Below are 22591 nucleotides of genomic sequence, written 5' to 3' on the forward strand. Positions count from 1 at the left end.
AAAAATACATTCAACAATACATTATACAATAAGCAAATATATAAACAATACAAAGAATATGGAAGAGCCAGCAAAGGCCATTGGTCTTTCAAAGGCTGCATGCATGGGCTCCAATGGCCGCAGATAATTATACAAAGTAAAGAGAAATGAAAGAGTGGGTAGTAAATAAACAAGTGAGTACAGGCTAATCAAACATAACATAGAAATTCCTTCATTAGAAATGTTTGTATTTTCGTTTGAATGATCAGGTCAAACGGCTACAGGACATTGAGTTTAATCACTCACTTTTATCAGTTTAGTATTGCTAAAAAATATTAAAAAACAAAAATTGGAGTGCTTCTAGATGTATTTTGTTCTTAATCTATAAGTTAATGATTAACTGATGGAACTCAATTTGAACTGAAAGGTACTCGAGCAGGTAGTTATAATTGAAGTAGTTGAATTTGGCAAAGACATTGTAGACATGTATACAGCCTATTCACTACTGATTCAGTTTAGTAACTTAAGATTTATAGGATACTATATCTCATGCATCATCTTGGGAAGGGTTGCGCGCTCTCTCTCTCTATGGCTTCCTTCTTTTTTTTCTTTGTCTTTTACAGGGGGAAGGCAGATTTAAACCTAAAGAATCCTAGGTCTCTATCATTTTCAATGAGCACAAAATTGTTTTTCCACAGGTACACTACAAAGGAACAGTGCCAGAAAAGTCAAACTTCAACAATATCTCAAACTCACTTCCATTAATAACAAATTGTAAAGCAATTTTGAACATGTTTATGAAAAATGCACAATAGAATACATTATTATTGTTATGGTTTTTTTATAATCAAGGGATTCAATTTGATACTTTTTCTAGCAATATGTGTTAACATTAAGCAGTGATATTGATTAGTTTTTCATAAAATACATTATCAAGGCTAAAACATAGTCACATATTTTCATGCTCAATTTTTCCTGCATACAAATTTCAGATGTATCAAATATATCATATATTGGGAAGAAACATATATTGTACATATATTGAAACATTAATGGGATAGAAATTCTCATTAGTCAAGCAGAATAACAAAATGACGGGGCAAATCTGTAACAGGATCCAACCTGGTAAACAGAACACACCAATAGATTTATCCTACATAAATGTCAATACCAGTTCCCATCAGTAAAAGTACAACTGTATACACAAATCTGTTGGCCTTTTGTATTATTGAAAAGGGGATTCTCCTATGTCATTCCTGTTGCTAAACTTTGTTATTCGGGTCACTAGCCGGCTAGCCGCATGATCTACTGTACAGTAATCTAGGTTTTCACGCTCGCCGATTGTTGATACTCACTACCGTAGTCTCACTCACAATGGGTTGAACAAAATTGGATTCATAACAATATTCTTTTTGTAAAAGATCTCTTAGTTGTATCTCAGACCCCAGAGACAAGACTTGAAAGGATGGCTAGAAATGATTTTTGGTGATCAACACTCAACAGCAGAACCCTAGTCAAAATAAAATAGTCTCAATCTAGTAAAAAAGAATAGCAGGAAAAAACCCCGGCTCAGAAGATATGTTGTGTTTTTACTATTTCCAACTCTGAATACATTTTCCATCTATCTTTTGTTCCAAATCCTTGGACTGTTTTTTTTTTGTTGCCCACAAGTAAATAGCAGATAGATAGTCAAGTTTTCTAGGAAAAACAATAAAAATATAGAGAAAATAACCAATACCGGGTATATATTTTGTTAAATGTAAAAATATTACTAGGGAAAATAGCAAGAAAACAAATTGTGTGGGATAGACATTTTTATTAGTGTTCAAAGAGATGTTTATCTTCAAAATACATAGCCATCTTTATACAGTCATTAATGAAAGACTCTAATTGTCCCAATTTTCCTTTATTGTGACAATTAACCCATTAACATGGTGGTCCCTTTATTAACCCTATGGTAATGAATGAATTCAGCAGTCAACAGGTTAACATATATCGTCGCCTGGGTGGCAGATGGGCGTTAGCTCGAATTTTAGGTAAAAAATAAAGCACTAAGCAGAAGGGCACTAAATCGCCTCAAACTTTTATAAAACTGACTTATTTCCTTTAAAAAATTGTGGCCGTGTTCTACTATAACATTTCTATTGGTCTTTTAAGTTTTAAACCAATTTTCAGGATGGAAAGCAGTTTAAATATAAAAACAAATCTTTACATGTGAATAATTTGAAGAGTAGTTTTCGAGTCGCTAATGCCCTTCTGCCAGCCAGGCGACAATATACGTTCACTAACATTAATGATGACATAAATTTCAGAATACTATTCCCTCCTTTTAAAAGATATTCACTGTCATTAAGCATTGTGCTTAACAATAACCAGTTAGTCTATCAGTTAGTGACACTCATTGATAATTCAATGAAAATGTACATTACCCATGTGATTTCTTGCAAATGCAGACATTGAAAAAGTGAATATTTACAGTATTCAATCTAACAATTGATGTACAAAAAATTAAGATCAATTAACAATTCAGATAATCTACTAGAGTAAAGGAGGGGTTTTTCGGCCACTTAAGACAAAATCCTATTTTTTGGACCCTTTACTTCTTTTTTATTATCATTTCTGGTTCAAATCATGAAGCAAATATTATTATTATTTAAACAAAAAAAGAATCCCAGAAAAAAATCACGAATTGCCTTGACAATATTCATTTCAATTTTCACTGTTTCGGAGTCACTTATCGGCATAGCGAACCAGTTTTCGGCCGCATGTACAAAGTCAATAGGAAGCGCGCGCATGCTGTGCGTCTCCGCGCTGATCCATAGTACTAGCGGGCGGAGCAGGTATCCCACGCCGGAGCTCCCCGGAGCTCGCCAGGCCGAAAACTAGTACTGTGGTTATCGGATATTGGAATCTGAATTAGACAGAGATATCGTGTGTGCGTTGCGGTGTCAGGCTGCATTGATTTAATACATGCGGTAAGACACTTTTTAGCTTGCGACCAGCACAAAATCGGGCTCTTAATCTGAAAGATACTTGAAATAAAGCTGATTTTATGGTACCCATATTTCTTAAAGACATGCGTAAGGTACTTGATTTTTCAGATTCGGGTAGCGGGACCGCCGATTACATCGCTAAAATGTGATATTTTAGGATATATTTTTCATTGCAAATGTGGTTCTTCAGTGACTCTGGCATGGTATGGTATGTGTGGGATATGTGATATGCTATTATGCGATGTATTTTAAAGGGATTTTACCATGCATCCAACCAATCGGCCGAAAACTGAAGCTGGTCGATTACCCCCCTCCTTTACTCTATGTAAGTCTTGTCCCATCAACTTCTACTGCACACTGTTTATTATATGATAATGTAGATTAATCACCATCGCATTGTGTTTTGACTAGTGCAAATTCAAAGCGATGCCCAAATACTACTCCCCTCACAATACACTCCATCCTAAATTCATTGAATAATGGAAATCATCTGTTTACTGGCAGCATGGCAACCAGCCTAATGTTTAGAGGCAGACTGGGCGTATGTTGCCTATACTACGAAATTAGGCTTAACTACTAAGTGAACAGCTCATTTCAAAGGTACTATTGGATGGACATGATAAAATGCTTTTAAAAATAGATTTGGTGGTTTATCCCACATGGTTGCTATAGATGCATGCATTTTCAGGCAATTTTGTTGGATAAGCATGCTGCCAATTTGATTGTACATTTAGAACAACTTCTAATCTAGCCAAGAGGATGAATTATCTTACTTATTTCTTGCTTAAAAAATGTAGTTAGCCCATAATTCTGATATATATATTGGGTAACATTTCACCAATTTAATGTGATTAATACCGTGAAATGCAGTTTTGTTTCAATAATTTACTATTTCACATCTAGATGCCTAACTTGCAATTTGATTGACTAGAATGCAAAAATATACTATGTATAATATGCATCTACACTGCTCAAAACTCACTTATAAATTCCACATATTCATAGCATTTTTCAATTGATATGCACAAACACTCAGTATGTAATTCATGTAATTTGAAGACTACTATAGCTTTTCAGTTTCTCTGAGTAAAAGACTACTGGTTCTCTGTAAATATAAATTATATTTCAGATAGTCACATATAAATAATTAAATAGTTTTCCACCCCAAAGTGTTTAGGAAAGCCTATAAAAGGTTCCCTTCGCATCCCTTGCTTCCTAGCACAAACAATTGTTTTCCTTCATACCCACTCCAATGTACTACATAATAAAATTCATAAAACACTCTAAAAATATAGTATAGTATATTTTAAGCAGAACAATTGAAATAGAATAAAAGAAAACATACCTCCGCTAATGCTGCTTGAGTAGGCCCATAATCATTCAATCTTAATGTTACACAGTGTACATATACTCTTGAACCACGACGCAGAGAGATGGTGATTGCTCTTAAATGCTCTGAAGCTGAAAATGCAAGATAAAGAAATATATTTATCCTAATTACTGTGATATAAACACAAAAGCATACAATTATATAATAGGACAAAACTTAACTATGAGTTATAGGGATTATATCTACAGGATATGATTTCATATCACTAAAAAAAAAAAAATATGTATGAAAAACAATGTACATGCATTTACATAGTGTGCCTGGTCCATATATATGAATGCAGGGCCCTCAGGGAGAACAGTATAAATACTGATGAGGCTATCCTGGGTAAACAAGACATATTATTATTTATTATTATTATCTTGAAATTTTCTGATTTTCAAAGTTCCTCTTTTCGCATTCATATATCTTTGAACAAGCCCAGCTTGGGGTAGCTACATATCTTTATAAATATACAGCATCCACTGATATTTCCATTTTCCTTATTCTCTCCTACCCCCCCCCCCCCTCTCCCCCTCCATCAGTAACCCCCTTTTTTAAACTCACTCCAAGGATCCGCTTTGAAGGTGATGTTGAGTCCAGCATGGACCGCTCTGTTACCATGGCTACAGGGGGTGTGGCAGGAAGACACATTGAGAGGTGTTTTGTACATGTGCTCATTAGATGGTGAGCAGGACGTGAAATAAGGCTCGATGTGGAAAGACGCGTCCCGGATAGGTCCAGGAGTATCCCCAAGGGGTGCAATCCCTTCATCGCGACAGGTATCTGTGACAACAGGTGTGAAATGTAAGAAATGACAAAAACAATAACAACATGATACACATCCCCCCCTCCTCCTCCTCCTCCTCCTCCTCCTCCTCCTCCTCCTCCTCCTCCTCCTCCTCCTCCTCCTCCTCCTCCTTCTACAACAACTAATAATAATAATAACAACAACAGCAACACTAATAATCATAATAACTTTTTTTGTAAAATACATCACATTGTGATTTAAGCGCCTACAACTACAAGCTCCCAAACAGCTTTGGAGATAATGCTATTTGATAATAAGGAAATTAAGCAAAGCTGACTTATTTGTATCATGTAATCTTGGATTGGGGAACATATGAAATATGAATAAACATCACAATTATTGTTGGGCGTTTTTTTAAAGTACTGTATACATTTTTGTCGACAATTTAAAATCAGTGAACTGTAGCTATGTAACCTCTTCCCCTAAGTAATCTAAATAGTATTTATTATTCATCACACAAGGAATAAATATGAGAATCTATTCAATTTTCAAAAAGGAAGTGATTGAACAGGATTTTCTACGCATCAAATGTTTACAGGTACTTTTTATGCATATTCCTGAAAGGTATAGGGCATACAGGAAGTTCAGTATGCAGATCATATCAAAGTGTTGTCATCTATAGCCTCAAGAGTCAACAGGCTATATTAATAACCAATCACCAATCTTAAAAAGCTCACCATCCCATCGACAAAAACAAACAATAAATCAAAAATGTAAACACATCATACCCTATTTTTTAAATAAAAGTTCACTACATGCATTTCTTAAGTGGATGGGAGAGTAGATTGGATGCAGCAAAACTCTGGGGCCTTTTTTTAAATAGCGATTTAAAGTAACTCTTTTCAATTTCTGTATCTTATAATACAGAGCTACACGATCAATTCCTTTGTTTCGCACATTTGCCATTAATTAAACTTTTTTTTTTAAACATCAGCTTTTTGTGGGGTTTACTGCACCATAACTTATTCTATCCAGAAAATAATTACTGCATAGATTGAAAAAAATAAACAAAGACCATTGCTATTAAGTTTTAGTTTCATAAAGGCAGGTGCATGATGCATTTCAGAAGTCATCTTAATTCCTTGTTTGATTCACTGTTTGCTATGCTGGGGCTGACTGTAGACTAAGTTTCAGTTTTCATTAATTACTCTATGTATTCTTTAGGTAATAACTAATGCAAACACATAGTTTTCTTTTTTTCTTCATTCTGTTATCAAATGCAGGTGCTCCAAAGGAGATGTGTGCATTTTTACAGGCAGCTGATTTTTGTTTGTGTGTGTGACAAAAGAAACTGGAAGGGGAGTAAAGAATTTGAATTATTCTGTTGAAAAGAAGTTACATTGTTTGAATTTCAAGGATCAACAATATTTAGTTGTAACCAGAGGCAAAAACTGTCAAAACAAAGTCTTCATTTTCATTCACAATGTTTGCACATACACAAAGGCATCTTTGACATGTTATATATATTGTTTCATTTTCATATTTGGAAAAGTTTGGGGATCTGAAGTATATGAAAAGTACTTACGCAGGAAAGAAATATGACCCAATATTTGGTACTTTCTGTTTGACCAAGGAGGATATTAATATCCTCCTTCGTTTCACATATGACCATATCTACCAATGCTAACCTTGCTAATCATCAGAACTATTTCTTTCAACCTTCATGACTTTTGTCAAAAACCATGCATTACCTTGAAAACAAAACTTTTTTTTGTTATTACAATGTGGTTAACCCGGAACTGTGGTTAATTAGAAATAAAAGAATACCCAGCAATTAGTGAAAAGTATGGCATTGTCGGTAAGAGATATGTAAACATATTTTTTTCCCTCGACTACAGTCAAAACTCAACTCCTCAGTTTCCTTGTTTGCTTGTATATATCTAAATGAAAATTAAACTAGTATTTCATATTTGGAGCCAGAAAGGCATTAACTCATATTCTTCAACACAGATGTAACCCCCTTCTGGCTCTGAATAGGTTAAGGTGTGTATGTAAAAAGTGATCTCAAAATGATTGGTAAAAAGGTTCTTCACTATTCCTCCTAGACAATATATACCTGTATTTCAATAAAACACTCTTTGTCCTCTTTTTTTCACCCAAATTGTTCCTATTAATCTTATTGTACAGTAACTAATCACAAATTGTATTCTTACCAATCGAATATCCAACTTCTGTTATGTCACACAAGAAAAAGTCCTGGAACATGAAACAAAAGGAAAGGAAAAAAAGAGAGAATATGTTTAGTAACATTTTAAGTAAATATTAAATCAAATGATAAACTGTTTTAAATATGTAATAATACAATTTTCAAGCAAGTTATTATTGCTCAGCATTTCGTTGGTACAACATATTTTGTTTTAAAATCCTTCATATTACACTCGGGAATTAGAAAGTGCTTCGCATTAATATTTAAAATGTTAAAATGCAAGTAGGATCATCAGGTTCAAAGACCCTTAATTTATAATAATAATAATGTTATAATAACTTTTACTTACAAGGCGCTTTTCATATGAGATTTATATCAAAGCGCTTTACCATATTGATGCAAGTAAAACTATACAGAGAAATGACAAGAGAACAAATTGAAATTGAAATTATTCAACATAAGATAACAAGGTAAGGTTACAATTTAAGAACTAGGTTGAATATGCCTTTTCCATTAGATTGTTTTTTTAATTTTGATCTAAACGTAACTTAGGATCCCCAAGGGAAAAAAGCATTTTCTGGGCCTGGTAACATTGAAAGAGTTGTAACTGATGGTATCTTCCTTAAATTGATTGTATCTCCTTCAATCATACATTCACAATTGATACTAAACTTTAAATCAATTTGTTGCAAAAATATCAATCATGAAAACCAAGAAAACATTAATGAAAGAGAGTAAGAAAAAACGTGTTACAAAAAGACAATATTAATTAAATGTGAGATGAAATAATTTGAAGTTGTTTTTTCCATTATTCTGTAAGGGCATGGAAAAAACTGCTTGTCTTACTTTTTTCTTTCTTTTTCTATACATAGAAGTACTCAAAATAAACATTCAAGAGTGATAAAATACTATTTTCACATTTAATAATGAACTTCTAGTGGCCGATTATGAAAAAAATATTTTTGCCAATCTGGGTGTTCTGTCTCAAATGATTGATGGTAATTTTATGCATTGCAAGCCAACATCCATTTAAATTTGGAATTTTTTAGGAAAAATACTTAACCACAGGGAGAGAAAATTAACCTCGATGCCAACCACACATTAAGGTCATACAAAATCGGTACATTCATAGTGTGGTACAGTTTACGGTAGGTTGGGCAAAAGAAAATATGCTATCTTTTTTTTTTATATCTAATTTTCGTGAGAAAAGATTAAACTCCCATGACATTCTTCCTGCCCATACTATGTTTGACTGATTTTCGAATTCTCATCCTTCAATGCTTTAAAATTGACTAGGCAGTACACTGTAATACATGCATGGACAACAACAGGAACATGCAATCAGCAAAGACCTTTGCAAATAATTGAAGGAGAGTTTCCTGAGCTAGGCTATATATTTCTTTTATTCATCATAAACTATTGATATAAAAAATAAACATATAAAGAGGGTCGATATCATTCCTGGGAAAATACCCAAACTGGTTTCCCAAATATTGTTCCTATTCCTCCTGATGTTTCTATTCACCCTGTTACGGTACTAACTTCAAATACACTACATTTGAATTGACTAAACACCTGTTTACTAAAGTATTATGTTGCTCTAAAAACTTGAAATCAAAAGAGGAAATAGACTCCCAAAAGATTTTTATCACATTCTGGTGTTTCGTTCGAACTTGCTAATCAAACATGATAAAATACCAAAATCAAAAAATACACCTCAGCAGTGTGGTTTTTGAAAAGTTGGCAGAAATTTCACTGATTTTTGCAGTGTAAATGCACACTCAGCTTTTGGTCACATGACCCTCCTTGCTTCCGGGCGATTTTCCCAGGAGTGTAAATAGCTGTAAATAAAAATCATTGATTTTTCAAAATGGTGTTTGGGATGTGATGGGCCTATAGACTACAAAACTAGATAGAAGGCTTAGGAATTATGTTCAGGGTTCTTGGCAAAGCATAAAACCCATGGTCAGGGGCCGATCTGATATTTTGAAAAAGAAGGGCCCTAACCCCCCGAAAAAAACTTCTGACTAGTAAAAATAACTTGTCACTTTTAAAAGAGGGGACACATTTTTAGTGTTGTGTACTTAAAGGGGAAGTCCACCCTAATATGAAGTTTGTTTTAATAGAAGCTGAAAAAATGAAACAGGTCAGTGAAAGTTTGAGCAAAATCCTCCAAAAGTCAGAATATAGAACAAATTTTAAGAAAGTTTTGAATTTTTGAAGGTGCCATCAATCAAACACAAATTGGCAATGCTGTGAGTTATCTTGCAAGCTTCCATCCCATTTGCCCTGTACTAAAAACTTCAAAAAAAATTCCTTTTTTTAAAATTCCAATCATATTCCAATCAGCAGTGTACGCAGTGGCGGATCCAGGGGGGGGCCCGGGGGGCCCGGGCCCCCCCCCTTGAGAAAAAATCATGTAAAATCACGTGGTTTTTACCTTTTTGGGGGGTTGGGCCCCCCCCCCCCTGGCGCTCAAGGGGGGGGTGCAAATTGAAATTTTTTTGAGGATGAAAAAAAAAAAAAAATGTGCTCACTACCCCCCCCCCCCCCCCCCCCCCCCCCCCACTGAGCGAATTTTTGGCCGGCGCGTTTTTCAAATTTTCGGGAGCAAAAAAAAAAAAAAAAAAAAAAAAAAAATTATTGTGCTCTGTACCTACCCCCCCCCCCCCCCCCCCACTGAGCGACTCTTCGGTCGGCGCGATTTTCAAATTTTCGGGAGCAAAAAAAAAAAAAAGTTGGGCCCCCTCCCCTAAGAAATGCTGGATCCGCGCCTGAGTGTACGCGCGCTTTTTCGTAACCAGCTGTGTTTGTTGACTTATGGTTGAACATGCTACATGTTAGCTAGATGGCGCGCAGGCTTAATAATTACGCAATAATTCTTCACTTCCTGCAAGGGCTCGCCACAGCGAGTGAATTTCACCAGCAGTATGAAAGCGAAAGGGGGAAAACGGCGGTTTCACCTTTGTTAACATAAGGAAAATTCAATCGGTGTGACTCCGATAGAAGCCAGTTTGAAAGCAGTACATGTATAAGACTTCAAAAACACAAAGAATTTTCTTTGGACATCCCCTACCCCTCTTCCATAATGCAGCAAGATAATTTTCACTGTTTATGTCCAATTTCTTGGACTACCCATTGGAACCTGTGTTATAGAATTAACACAGGTTTTTAATGGGATGTGCACAAACTTTTGACGGTTTTGAGAAACGGCCCTAGGTTCCTGCCAAGTGGCCTGCTCATACCTCATAACCAATTTTATTCTGTTTTCAAATCACAAAAAGTACTACACCCTGCCATGCCTGCACCTTTAGGTTCAGAGTCTGAAGACTGGACCCATAATACACCTCTACATAGTGTCACGTATGCCTATGTATACAAAAAGCTATCACCTGATAAAAGAGTATTGTTCATTATAAACACGCATCTCACTTCAACAAAGTTGACAAACAATAAGTTTTACACAAATTAGAATGGCACTTCATGCTCCAACATGCCTGATGTTCTCCTCAGATAAACTTTCAATTTGGCTTTAAAGTCAATTTACAATTCACTCAAAACTCATTTTATTGAGTCTTTGGGTGCAGCTTTGCAGAAGAGCGATGTTCATAATGATAATAATTCAAGTGCAAGAAATGTTGCTTTATCAATAGACTTTTGTGATAGTTGTTTGTTTATGTCAGCATGGTGCAATGGTTTATAGCAATGGGTTCAAATCCAGAGTAAGTCTATCTTCAACACTCTCTTACCTAAATTCAGATTACCAGAAATCGTCATATCATTATATGAGAAACTATAGCTACATGATACTAATGACTGATTTTTCTATAGTCTGAATGTAGTCCGGTATCAATTTACTTTGCATTGCAATCTTTCCCTCTCCTACCTGTTGCAAGCTGAAGATGGTATGATCCACGAATCGTACAGCCATCCTGATTTTTTTGCGGGTTAAACAAATTCGGGGATCACATCGTGTTTGATTTGCAATAAAGAGGGCCAGATCACGGTGGTGGAAATTAGTAAAATCAAAGTGGCCAGATTCTGGACTAGTCTGAATATTGTATAAAGAAATGTAGCTGAGCGCATGTTTGAACGTCGTTTCATATCAAAACTGGATAAAGAACCATGGACACATTCTCATTACCGTCATATCAAACAAAAATTGTATAACTAGACGGAGCTCATCATGAGCCTGCATTCATGATGACTGGTCAGCTGGCAGCTTGTCATGGCACCAGGGCCCTTTCGCATAAAGAGTTGCGTTTAAACGCAACTCTAAAAATCAAACGCAACTCTAAAAATCAAACGCAAGTCCTAAAAATCAACCGCAACTTTGCGTTTGATTACCATTCTCTTTCAAGTGCAACTTTCCCGACTCTCTTTACGCATTTGCGTTTGATTACAAGTTGCATATATATGCGTTTGATCGGAGTTGTAATCAATCGCGACTCGACTTTTATGCAAGACGGCCCTGACCTTTTCCAAACTGACATAAATACGATGTTGCTATCCAACCTCTACAGTGTGCACTCCTTTTGCTATATAATGATTCTTTAGATTTTATTTATAATTTTTCTTTATAATTTTCCTGTAGGCTGAACACCTATTAAAGACTGTCAATACTACTGGGCCAGAAGGGATTAGACCACCCAGCCAGGTCACTGACAGGTAGCTATCTCATCAACTCAGCTCTCAACTAACATAAGAAAAAGAGGATAATGGGAGACCAACAGGCACCGATTGGGGAAGTTTTCTATATAGAGGGACCAAGTAGCTATAAGTAGGACAGTGGGGCTTTAAGCTCCTCATTTAAAGAGCTCAATGCAACACTTACATGTACCACCATCATGACATTGTACAATAAAAGGAATACCTTTAACTGATATTCATTAAAATATGCCAAGAGTGTCAATAAATGTCAAGCTTGTAGTTTGAAAATAGTATGATTTGCTGTATGAATCAGTTCAGCTTTCTGAGGTTCAAACTCTTCAAGGTAAAACACATCATTTTAAAGCAAACATGAAATGAGTGTATTTGGTAGCTAAGGACTCATAAAAAGCTAGAGTGTAATTGGTATATTGAATCATAAAAAGCTAGAGTGTATTTGGTACATATTGAATCATAAAAAGATATAGTGTATTTGGTACATATTGAATCATAAAAAGATATAGTGTATTTGATACATTTAAGTGACTCATAAACAGATTCTTGGTTACACTTGGAGTACTAATAAACAAGTGCTGGCCTAGCACTAGCCTTTATTATTTATGAATATTTATGACATTTACAAGGTAAAACAAAATTAATTCACAGCGTTTTTCTTGTTCCCTCCTGCCCTGGTACCTTTTTTATACCTTTCTGAGAATCGGAGGAAATATAAGCCAAAAAAGTACTATGGTGATTAACAAAAACTCTCTATTTTCAACTTGTTTTGGGCCTTGATCTATTCTACATGGACAAATAAAACTCTAACACGAAATATATATTATTTGTTTCCATTGGAAAATAATTACAAAATATCATATAACATGAACTCCATGTTCATTAAGGGCAAGCATAGTATTTGTTGCAAAAATATTACTATTGCAGTAGCACATGTGTACCACTACAAGATAGAAGTATTAAAAGAATTACACCTAGCTTATCTCCTTTGTATTCTGGCTTGTCCTTGGTTCTTATTCATAGACTGACCATTCAGTTCTGAGTCCACTGACGTAACAGTGAACAGGACAACACCTTTATGAATAGGCTTTCCGGACCATAATCTGCTAGGGAATTCCCCTTTTCTAATTCATTGTCTTAATCCTAGACTTACTTTTTTTAGTTCTAGCATTAACAGTCTAATCCATAAGGTATATAATACTCATTTAATAATCATGACACGCATGATATTTATTAATGTGCTTGGTAGTGTGTACATACATGTATTCAAATGAATCAAATCGCAGGATAAATGAAAATTATCATGAGATCAAGGTCTGATTAGGTAGACTAGTACAGAGCTAGGACAATAGAATCACACTTCATTTGTTCTCTGAAAAAGAGAGAAGAGCATGGGGGTGATATAGGTGCGTTATATGTGCACTTTATTTGCCAACTCATCTGGGGAAGTTCCAGGTTATTGGTGTGTATTTTTGTTAATCTCAAGGTTTCAGTAGAATGGAGCATCATGTTGACGTAAATGGTGTACGTGCAGGTATTTGATATGCCTGCATATTGACTGTAAATTGAAAGAAAATAAAATAGTATGAAAAAAAAAGTTTGATATGACAGCACATTTGCAAGATCAAGTTACCAATGTTGTTCTTATGAAAAAAGAGGAAAATTCATAATAGTTTTCTTATACTAGCTAATTCGTCTGTTCAGTACCAGAACTTCCAGAAGGCAATTAACCTCCACATAAAAACGGATCAGTAACAGCCTAATCGCTGTGTATACAAAGTTTACAAACCCACTTTTTCAAACATTTACTAATTTGTATCTCTATTTAAAAAAAATGATTTCCACTTTATGATCAGGGTAGAAGTCCTGTGGTGACCCTCTTTAATTTTAAATAGATTTCTTAACTGCAAAACGGGAATATGAATATCTTATCATGATAGTGAAAAGAAGACAGTGGTTTGAACAGTTGTTTGAGCTTGTAATAATAATGGTTTATATCTATTTATCAATTTAAAACAAAAATGCATCACAGCCTGAAGGCTCAAAATTCATTAATCTGTTTCTCTCATTTTTATTCTTTCAATAAAACCACCATATTTTTAGGATTGAATTTCATTTAACAATGTTCACAAACCAAATTTATGAGGATGATGAGAAAACCAGCAACCGTATCATCTATTTTGGAGTGGTTTCTCTTTCTATCCATACTCTTCACTAGTAAACACAACTCAAAAAACAACTATGCCAACTTAACGATGCCAAGGGATACAGTTCACCAAACAACATTTGGGGCTGATTTTTACAATGACAAGATTAGCTGTACCCAAAAGGACATGACAAACACAAGATATTAATGAAAAGATTCGGATCCAAAGTCCAGATGAATTATGTGAATTCTTTAGAAATCTCTGAGCTTGCAGTGTTGTGCGTGTGCATGGTGTTGAGCATGCCCTTCACAGATATGAAGAAGTACAAGTCTTTTCAAACATATCATGGGGTAATGTTTTTTTAAAAACAAGCTCGTGACTAGGTCCCTGCAGAAGTGTTATAATGGTACATGCAAACAGGTTTGGAGCATGTTGCTCTTATCTATGGAATAATAGTATATTGCATGGCTCAGATCAAGGGTACACTTAGATTGAACACTGGGAAATTGTTCAATTATCCAAAACCATGAGACCCAGACACAAATTAGCATTTTTATATTAGAAAGTACCATTGGGGGAAGCTCCAAACAAGTTTTCAGCTTCATTGAGTTCAAATTAAAGGTTTTAGAGCAATTTTATGATGAAAAAGGCCTTTTTTCAGCACTTTTAATGTTACATTCAAAACATGCACTAATTGGTCACCAGATTTTTACTAATGGGATGCAAAACTTGTAATTTTTTTTAATCTTGATGCAGAATCTATGTAATAATTAACATTTCTGTTGAGTTAATTCCTATCATTTTATTTTTCTTATTCCATTTACACGTGATACAATTTTTGTGATATGTACATAACTTTGGTGTCCTGCAAATTTCAAATCTTACTAACTGAAGAATGGTGTATAAATAATTGATTTATTTACAAGCTTGCAATGTTGTAATGTTTAGTTTCACTTTATCTTTGATTTCCAATCAGATCATTTCATTCTGGGTCATGGTTTTAAAAATATTCAGATTTCTGTAAATGGAAAATGTTTGGTGTCCTGCAGTTATGTACATACCATGCAACAGAATCTATACAAAAACATATTGTATTCTTTCAAAATGATAATGCAATGGTGTATATAGGTGAATGAAGAGCACTGATAACATTGGATTCCCCATTTTAACTTGTATGTGTGATTTAATCAACAATGAATGAACACCGAGTTATGTACGTGACGAGTTATGTACGTACACCATGTGTTTTTTCTTCAATAAGACCACCTATATTTAGTTATTTGTTATGGTAAGGTAGTAAACAATTTATAAGACATACACACGTCTGATTTGGTGAGAAGAATATTACAAAATATTGCAGTTTGAGCTTTTTCATGTCATGTACATAACTAAGACACCGTTATGAAAAGACACCGAGTTATGTATGCTACTACCAATCAAAATTTGAAATAAATTATCATAAATGAATCAATTTATTTCTTTCAGCATGAATTGCACCCTTCTGCATTTTCATTTAAACAAACATTTATTGAATTTAAGGAACAAGAAGTTATAATTTGAATGTAAAACTACTTACTTTTGGTGTCCACTGTTATGTATGATTAAGTACAGAAATCTTACATTTCAGTCCTGAAATAGTAGTTTACAAACTATTTACACATTGCAAATTATGTTTCATTCAGGAAACACATCATTCCTTCAATTGAAGTCATTATTAGACTAATGCAAAACCATATCTGACAATAAGGCAAAGAGAAAGCATCTAGAGAATAAGATGTAATGTACATAACTCGGTGTCCACATTTGTTTTGGCCATATTCTAATAACTAAATTGAAAAAAGTTGATATGGCAATGGTTTTAAGTTTTGTTTACGGTATGTTTTAACATCTAATGTACTTTGTCAGAAAAAATTTAAATTATAAGAGAAATATCAGCATGAAGTGAACACCGAGTTATGTACGTAACATTTTTGATGATGTGATATTTGGCTACTGATTGCCGTTTAACGGCAATATGTTAAGGTCTGATTTTTAGCTATGTGTTGCATAATGTTGCAGATTACAAAAATAACGTTGCCACAGTCTATAATTGACTTATAAAATTCACCTCATATGTAAAAATTTTGTGCCCTTGATCAGAGCCATGTACATTTTGTAAGACAAGCTGATATACAGTTCAATAATTTAAAACTGCTCTGAAAACATTTTTTACAATAAATATTTGTACTCTGTAGTCCAAGGCCTTTTCCTGTAGCTTCTATGTTTGTTTTGCTTCTTTCTTATGCATGTACATGTATGTACCTTTTCCTAAGCAAGGTGAGAACTTTTTTTCAAAGGTATTGTGCGCTATACATTCATGCAAAAAAGATAATGATTCAATACTGATAAACTTGACTTGCATGGTTACAATGAATAATGAATGTTACAACAATGAGATGGGAATTGGGGAGGGTCCAAAGAAGAACTTAATTTCATGAACACGTATGAACCGAATAATATTTGTTGAAATTATTGAATCACCATACATTCCAATACCCTTGTGTGGAGGTAAAATTATTTCTTGAGTCCTGGGCCCCATCTTAGAAAGAGTTCCGATTGATTTTGATCAATCGCAATTCCTCCACCCAATTGTAAGTTTGCAGTCTCCTATCTCTTGTACAAAGTTACCATTGATATCAATTGTAAAAAGTGGCAATTAATATCAACTTTTTATAAGATGGGGCCCTGGTATAAAAAAGGAATAGGAACAAAAGAGTGTTGCACATGTCATTGCATTGTTCCACCAGGAAGCTGTAATGAATGGAGATCCCGTCCAAGAGGCCCCTTTGAAGCCATCCGTGGCACCGCGTGTCTTTTGTTTCCCCTATCGTAATCCCCTTAATCCCCCTCCGAAACCGTACAGCTCCCTAGTAGCACTAGGTCCTCCCTTTACACACACATCCCAGCCCAGCGAGCACGGCGGCTTTTGCTTTGTGGGCCCGTATTTGGGGTGAATAGTGGTGATAACTTGACAACTTCTAGCCCTCAATCAATAAATGCGCAAACATATAACACAATTTCATTTAGTTCTTTAGGAAGATAAACCTTTAGACTACTTTCCTAGCTATGTACAAATTTCGGAAATTTTCGGAAAATATCAATAATTAAATGAGAAAATCATGATGATGAAAACCTTTCATTCGCTCTAACTCACGATTTCCTTGGTCGATTTCGCTGGTTGAAATGGCCATGCATTCAGTAGAGCCATCGGAGAACAGAAAAAGCATTTGATGACTAATATAAAGTTGCAATGGTCTTATGCTGTTAATTCTGTATTTTATATGTTATAGCTAAATACATCTTCACTGAACATGACTTAATTTTTCGGTGCCACGCATGGCTTCAAAGCTCGATGCTTGCATATATTTGCAAAAGAGTGAATAGAGAACTTAGGGAAGCAGATGGCGTTACGTAACATTTCGTACTATTTGGAATTCCAGAGAGGGACTGTGCATTGATATGGACAGCTGTTGATGGAAATGATGGTTGGAGAGGGTTACATTTCTTTTTGTTAAGCCAGGTTAATCTTAATTATTTTTCCCTCGGAAAATTCTTTCGAGACGGTATCTCCATTCATTACAGCTTCCTGGTTCCACTGAACTGTATCAAAACAAACTTGTGCCAGATAGTCTGATATTTTATTCATTATCTTCCTGGAATAAAAATGAAAATTTGATAATCTTTTTAGTTCCTCTACAGTAAATAATATTTGTTGAATAATTTGTTCTTAAGTTTCCCTTGATTGCATGTACAAACATGTTTTTTCTTCAAAATTATCAGTATATCCCTCAGCTCTTAGTGATCTTTCCATTCTTTCATTACGGACTATTCCTGTTTGACTTTTATAAGCAAGAGATTGATTCTAATTCCTGACAAACAATGCAATCTAAATTATCTAATCAATTGAACTTCGATATGACATGAAGAAAGCTTGACAAATCAAAGACTAATCAGCTCACTCATGGAATGCAAATCATTAACAAAAAATCTTTTAAAAGACTTAGCTAGTAGACACTGTTTTGATTGGTATAAATAAAGTAATGGAGGCATGGAGCAAACTGAGTAATTGTAAATAATTTGTTGTAGTGAAATTGTCCATAGTATCTGTTTACACATGAATAAATAATGCATTCTTAGACAAGATTTTCAAGTCCAATGTGCTCTTTGTAATCTAGTCACTTGAACTTTGATGGCAAATTGAAGCAAGATAGAATGATTAAAGATTAAATATTAAAATTCTTATCATACCACATTTTATCATTGAGAAAATTGACAGATATGCAACTGATCAATACAATGCAAGTCATAGACCTGGGGGGGTGTTTCACAAATATTCTAAGTTGAACTTAACAATTATGGAAAGCTGTTATCATCTATGAAAATATTTTGTAAAAGTTATTTTAAAGAGTATAACATGTTGATTCATATCAATCATATTTTCTATCATCAAGGAGATTTCATGTTCTTGATGTGTAATTTATACCAAATCTGAAATACTTAAATTTTCACTTGTGAATATGTTTTATTTTGAGGCTACAAGTACAAATGGCTTTCCATAAGTTTGACATAACATCTTTGTGAAACACCCCCCTGATATGAATCGTAAAACAAACAAAAATCAGTTTCAAGTCATATTTCATGATTTACAATTTAAAAAATAATTGCATTTAAATTATTGATAGTTGTAAAATGAACACATGTGTAGCCTTTGCTGATTAACTTTCTAATATTGGCATAAAGTTAACCTGCTGACTACTGAATTATCTAATTCGCATAGGCTTACCATAGAAACCACCTGGTTCCAGTAAGTAATGGGTTAAAGTACTGCTTCTTGCAGAGATCACATCACCCTCCTAAAATTATCAGTAGAACAACTATCTCAAGAAGGAAGAACTCATCATGCATTTTTGGAAGACTTAAATGTACTACATTATGAAAATAAATTCATTATCTACTATCACCTTTACATGATCAAATGCCTGACTGTATAAAAAACAAAAGTCAAGGAATTTGCTCTAATGAACATACATGTAAAACTATGACCCAAATACTATGAATTTGGTCTTGAAAAGCGCTATATAAGAACTAGCTATTATTAATCCAATCAAGATATTGTTTTGAACCCTAGCTTCCTCTCCTTTTCTAAAATTATTCTGTGTGAAAAGTATACAAAATAGGCTGTATTCCTAGTTTAGCCTTTTGAGATTCCTAATTTTTGCTGTGAACGGTTGGCAGGTATGCAATATGTTGTATTATATACCTCATTTTAAGATTCTTTACTAATCCTGTCTTCTGATTGGTTGAAAATGCAGTCATGTTCTTAACCATGCCCGCTAATTGAAATTCATAGTCATTTTTCCCGGCTCTACCGGTTTATATCCATTTTTCATAGCACTTTTTCCATGGCTGTGAAACGTGACGTCATTTTGCTGCGATCCCCATTTTGGTTTACGTGTTACCGTATAAGTTTCTTTTGTGCGATGACCGATGCGCAATACCCATGTTTCAAGCCAGCAAGTCCAAGCCCCAACATTTAACATACAAAACTGTGTTGTAAACATCTACAACAAGTAGACTAGACGCACAGTCTGTGTAAATATGTTGCGAATTTGTGAATTTATAAAGTTACTGTTCATGTTCTACTGTTCTACTGGAGCACAGCTTGTTGGTGATATCATCCTGTACAAAAGTTACTGTTCGTGTAAACGTGTTTGGTATTCCCTGTTCTACTGGAGCACAGCTTGTTGGATTTCATACTGTACACAAGTTATTGTTGGTGTTAATATTCATGACTTCAAAGAGATGGAAACCTGTGTTAATATTCATGACTTCAAAGAGATGGAAACCTAAATGGGTGAGTCAACATTTTCCTTTTTTTCGGTATATAAAATATATATTGACTGCTTTTAATATTCGAGGCATAGTTGTTTCTATAGGGTCTCGGGAAACTCACAACCTGCTATGACTCCGCGGCGCAAGCGCCTTGGGGTCATAGCAGGTTGTGAGTTTCCCTTGACCCTATAGAAACCACTATGCCTCTCAAAGCAGTCAATATATCCTTACTATTCAAATTTTATGTTTCTGATTGGTTTGTTATTTGTGTTGTCACTTATGTTTTGATCTGAAAAAAGGTGACTTTCTTCTTGTAAAGTCAATGCAACCCAGGATCTGATCAAGTCCAGACTTTATATTAATTTGTCTTGTTAGACTCGTTTAATAAGACTAAGGTGTGTTTTTCTGGAGTTTACAAGTTGAATTATAGCACAAATGCAGTAATAGAGCAAAGTCTAATAGCAGAGAATTCATACATAATTTTTTACACTACAGCAACTGACCATGGACCCTCAGTCCTTATTGGCTACTGATTGTGAACTTAGCTAGCCAATATGATCCATTGATGCAAGTGACAACTAAGCCTCTGTCCTTATTGGCCAATGCCACAGAACTCCCCAGCCAATCATGATCGAGAACAAAAGTGACAACTGAGCCCTTGATTCTCGTTGGCTAAAGCAAGAGACTCCCAGGCCAATCGTGGTCCATATTTATGTTCCCTATTGCTAAGGAATTTCCTAGCAAATCATGGTCCATTAACAAGTGAAAATCAAGCCTTGAGTCTTCTAAGCTAATACTAGGGAACTCTTCTAGACAATCTAAGCCACTTTCTGCATGAAAACTTTTGAAATTTTGTAAAAATAAATCAAATTTCAATCACAATAACTCTATCAATTTCCCACTCCATCTCAAAGACTCTCAAATAATAATCATACCATTTAAGACTGATGCTATAGATTTTAATGAAATCTGTCCAAAATGAGAGTCATAACAGGATACCAAAATATTTTTTTACTTTCATCAAGGAAAATGAACTAAAGTCCTACACAGTACCATGACAATATATATTTTTACAAGGTCATGGCATTGTACAAGCGGTGATTGATTTTATCTGTGAACTTGTAAGGCTATTTTGTTATAACCTATCATCAGAGAGAACAAATTGAGACTAATGCTCACACGATTGCAATACACATTATGGAGTTAACCTATTACGTTTGGAGCAAGAGGGATGTTATCTCAATGTACAATGACATTTAACGTCCTTCTTGTTCTAGAATTAGACAGACAAAATAGACTCTGTATTAAAGGGAAGCCTGACACCTAATAGGATGTAACAGATGCAGAAAGTAATTGATATCACTATATTTCTAGCTGTGTTATTCCCCTGTTAGAGGCTCCCAGTTTGTTTTGTACAAATTGTTTTTTCTCCCAAGAAAATACTCAATCTGAAATTAAACTTGATTATAAAGGTGCCTCAAATATTACATAAATAGGTCCTTAATTTTACACACTCCATCTAATATCTATAAATAACTCGTTATCAACAGGGAAAAAGGGCTTCCATGGTCTTCAGGATAATAAAAACGAAAGGTGAGTTACTCAAAAGTTAAAATCAACAACTGTGCTATTAAATATTCCTAAAACTACTACTATTCTATTAAATTCTCCCCTGAAATTCTATTAAATCTCCCATTTTCAAATTTAAAAACAAACTCATTATCTTTCCACTTTCTTACAATTGCAACCACTGAATAAATAAGGATAATCAATTAGAAGAAACAAACCTGGCCATGTGAAAAGGAGCAATTCGTTGTCGGACCCCGTTCTTCAACGCAGCAAGCATTCGCTGATGAAAGATGTACCGACACTATCAACAAAGCAAGAGCAACAGAACTCAGGTAACTCCACCCCAGTGGTCCCGGCGTCACAGAACAAGGCATGCTGGATAACCAAAAATCTTGGCGTCGTCCTGCAACTTGTTCTATATTTGCCAACAAAATCACATCCTAGCCTAGTTGGTAATGTTCAATGGTAGTCAGTTCATCATATATTTAATCGATAAGAATTCAGAGGCAATCGGATCACAAAAGCTGGAAACGCCACATCTCTTTTGATAGTTTTTCACCAGAATCAGAGATCGTAGGATTTGTACCAGAGGGCATGGTTCACACTGTTCGTACGTTTTTTTTTTTTTACGGTACTTCGGTTCCGACCCGATCCATTGCGCAATAATGTACCAAACAAACAAACAGGTGCTGCCCCCGTTTTTATCTTGAGGTCGAGCGCTCTCTCTCGATGTACCTAGGCGTCTCAGTTGTTGTTCATGTTTTCTAATTTTCTTTTAAGTCTTTCCTCTTTTTCCCCTCTTTTTGCTTCGTTTTTGTTTGTTTGTTTGTTGTTGTTGTTGTTTTTTTTTTTTTTTGGGGGGGGGGATGTTGGCAAATTTACTTAGTTTTCATTGTAGTCGTGGTCAAGAAGATTACGTCATGGACGTAAATAATGATCATATTGTGGTTTGAGTCCCAGGCGAGGCCTCACAAATGATATTTCTCTGGGCAAGTACGGTAGGATCATACTTATGGCATGACGCAGGCGCGTAGCCAGGGGGAC

At 34.8% G+C, this 22591-nt stretch overlaps 1 protein-coding gene across 1 annotated transcript in view; it reads right to left on the bottom strand.

Annotated features, from left to right (window-relative positions):
* LOC754005 overlaps nt 1–22175 on the bottom strand; it is a 35482-nt gene extending 13307 nt beyond the window's left edge. Inside the window, exons 1-4 of the mRNA XM_011685000.2 lie at nt 21766–22175; nt 7306–7348; nt 4909–5127; nt 4318–4433 (exon numbers count right to left, since the gene is read on the bottom strand). Coding sequence (XP_011683302.2) covers nt 4318–4433; nt 4909–5127; nt 7306–7348; nt 21766–21921 — 534 coding nt within the window. The 5' untranslated portion in view covers nt 21922–22175. The remainder of the gene's footprint in view (nt 1–4317; nt 4434–4908; nt 5128–7305; nt 7349–21765) is intronic.
* Between the last annotated feature and the right edge of the window lie 416 nt (nt 22176–22591).

This window comes from Strongylocentrotus purpuratus, unplaced genomic scaffold (assembly GCF_000002235.5).
Source record: "Strongylocentrotus purpuratus isolate Spur 01 unplaced genomic scaffold, Spur_5.0 spur5_scaffold_6, whole genome shotgun sequence".
NCBI lineage: Eukaryota > Metazoa > Echinodermata > Echinoidea > Camarodonta > Strongylocentrotidae > Strongylocentrotus > Strongylocentrotus purpuratus.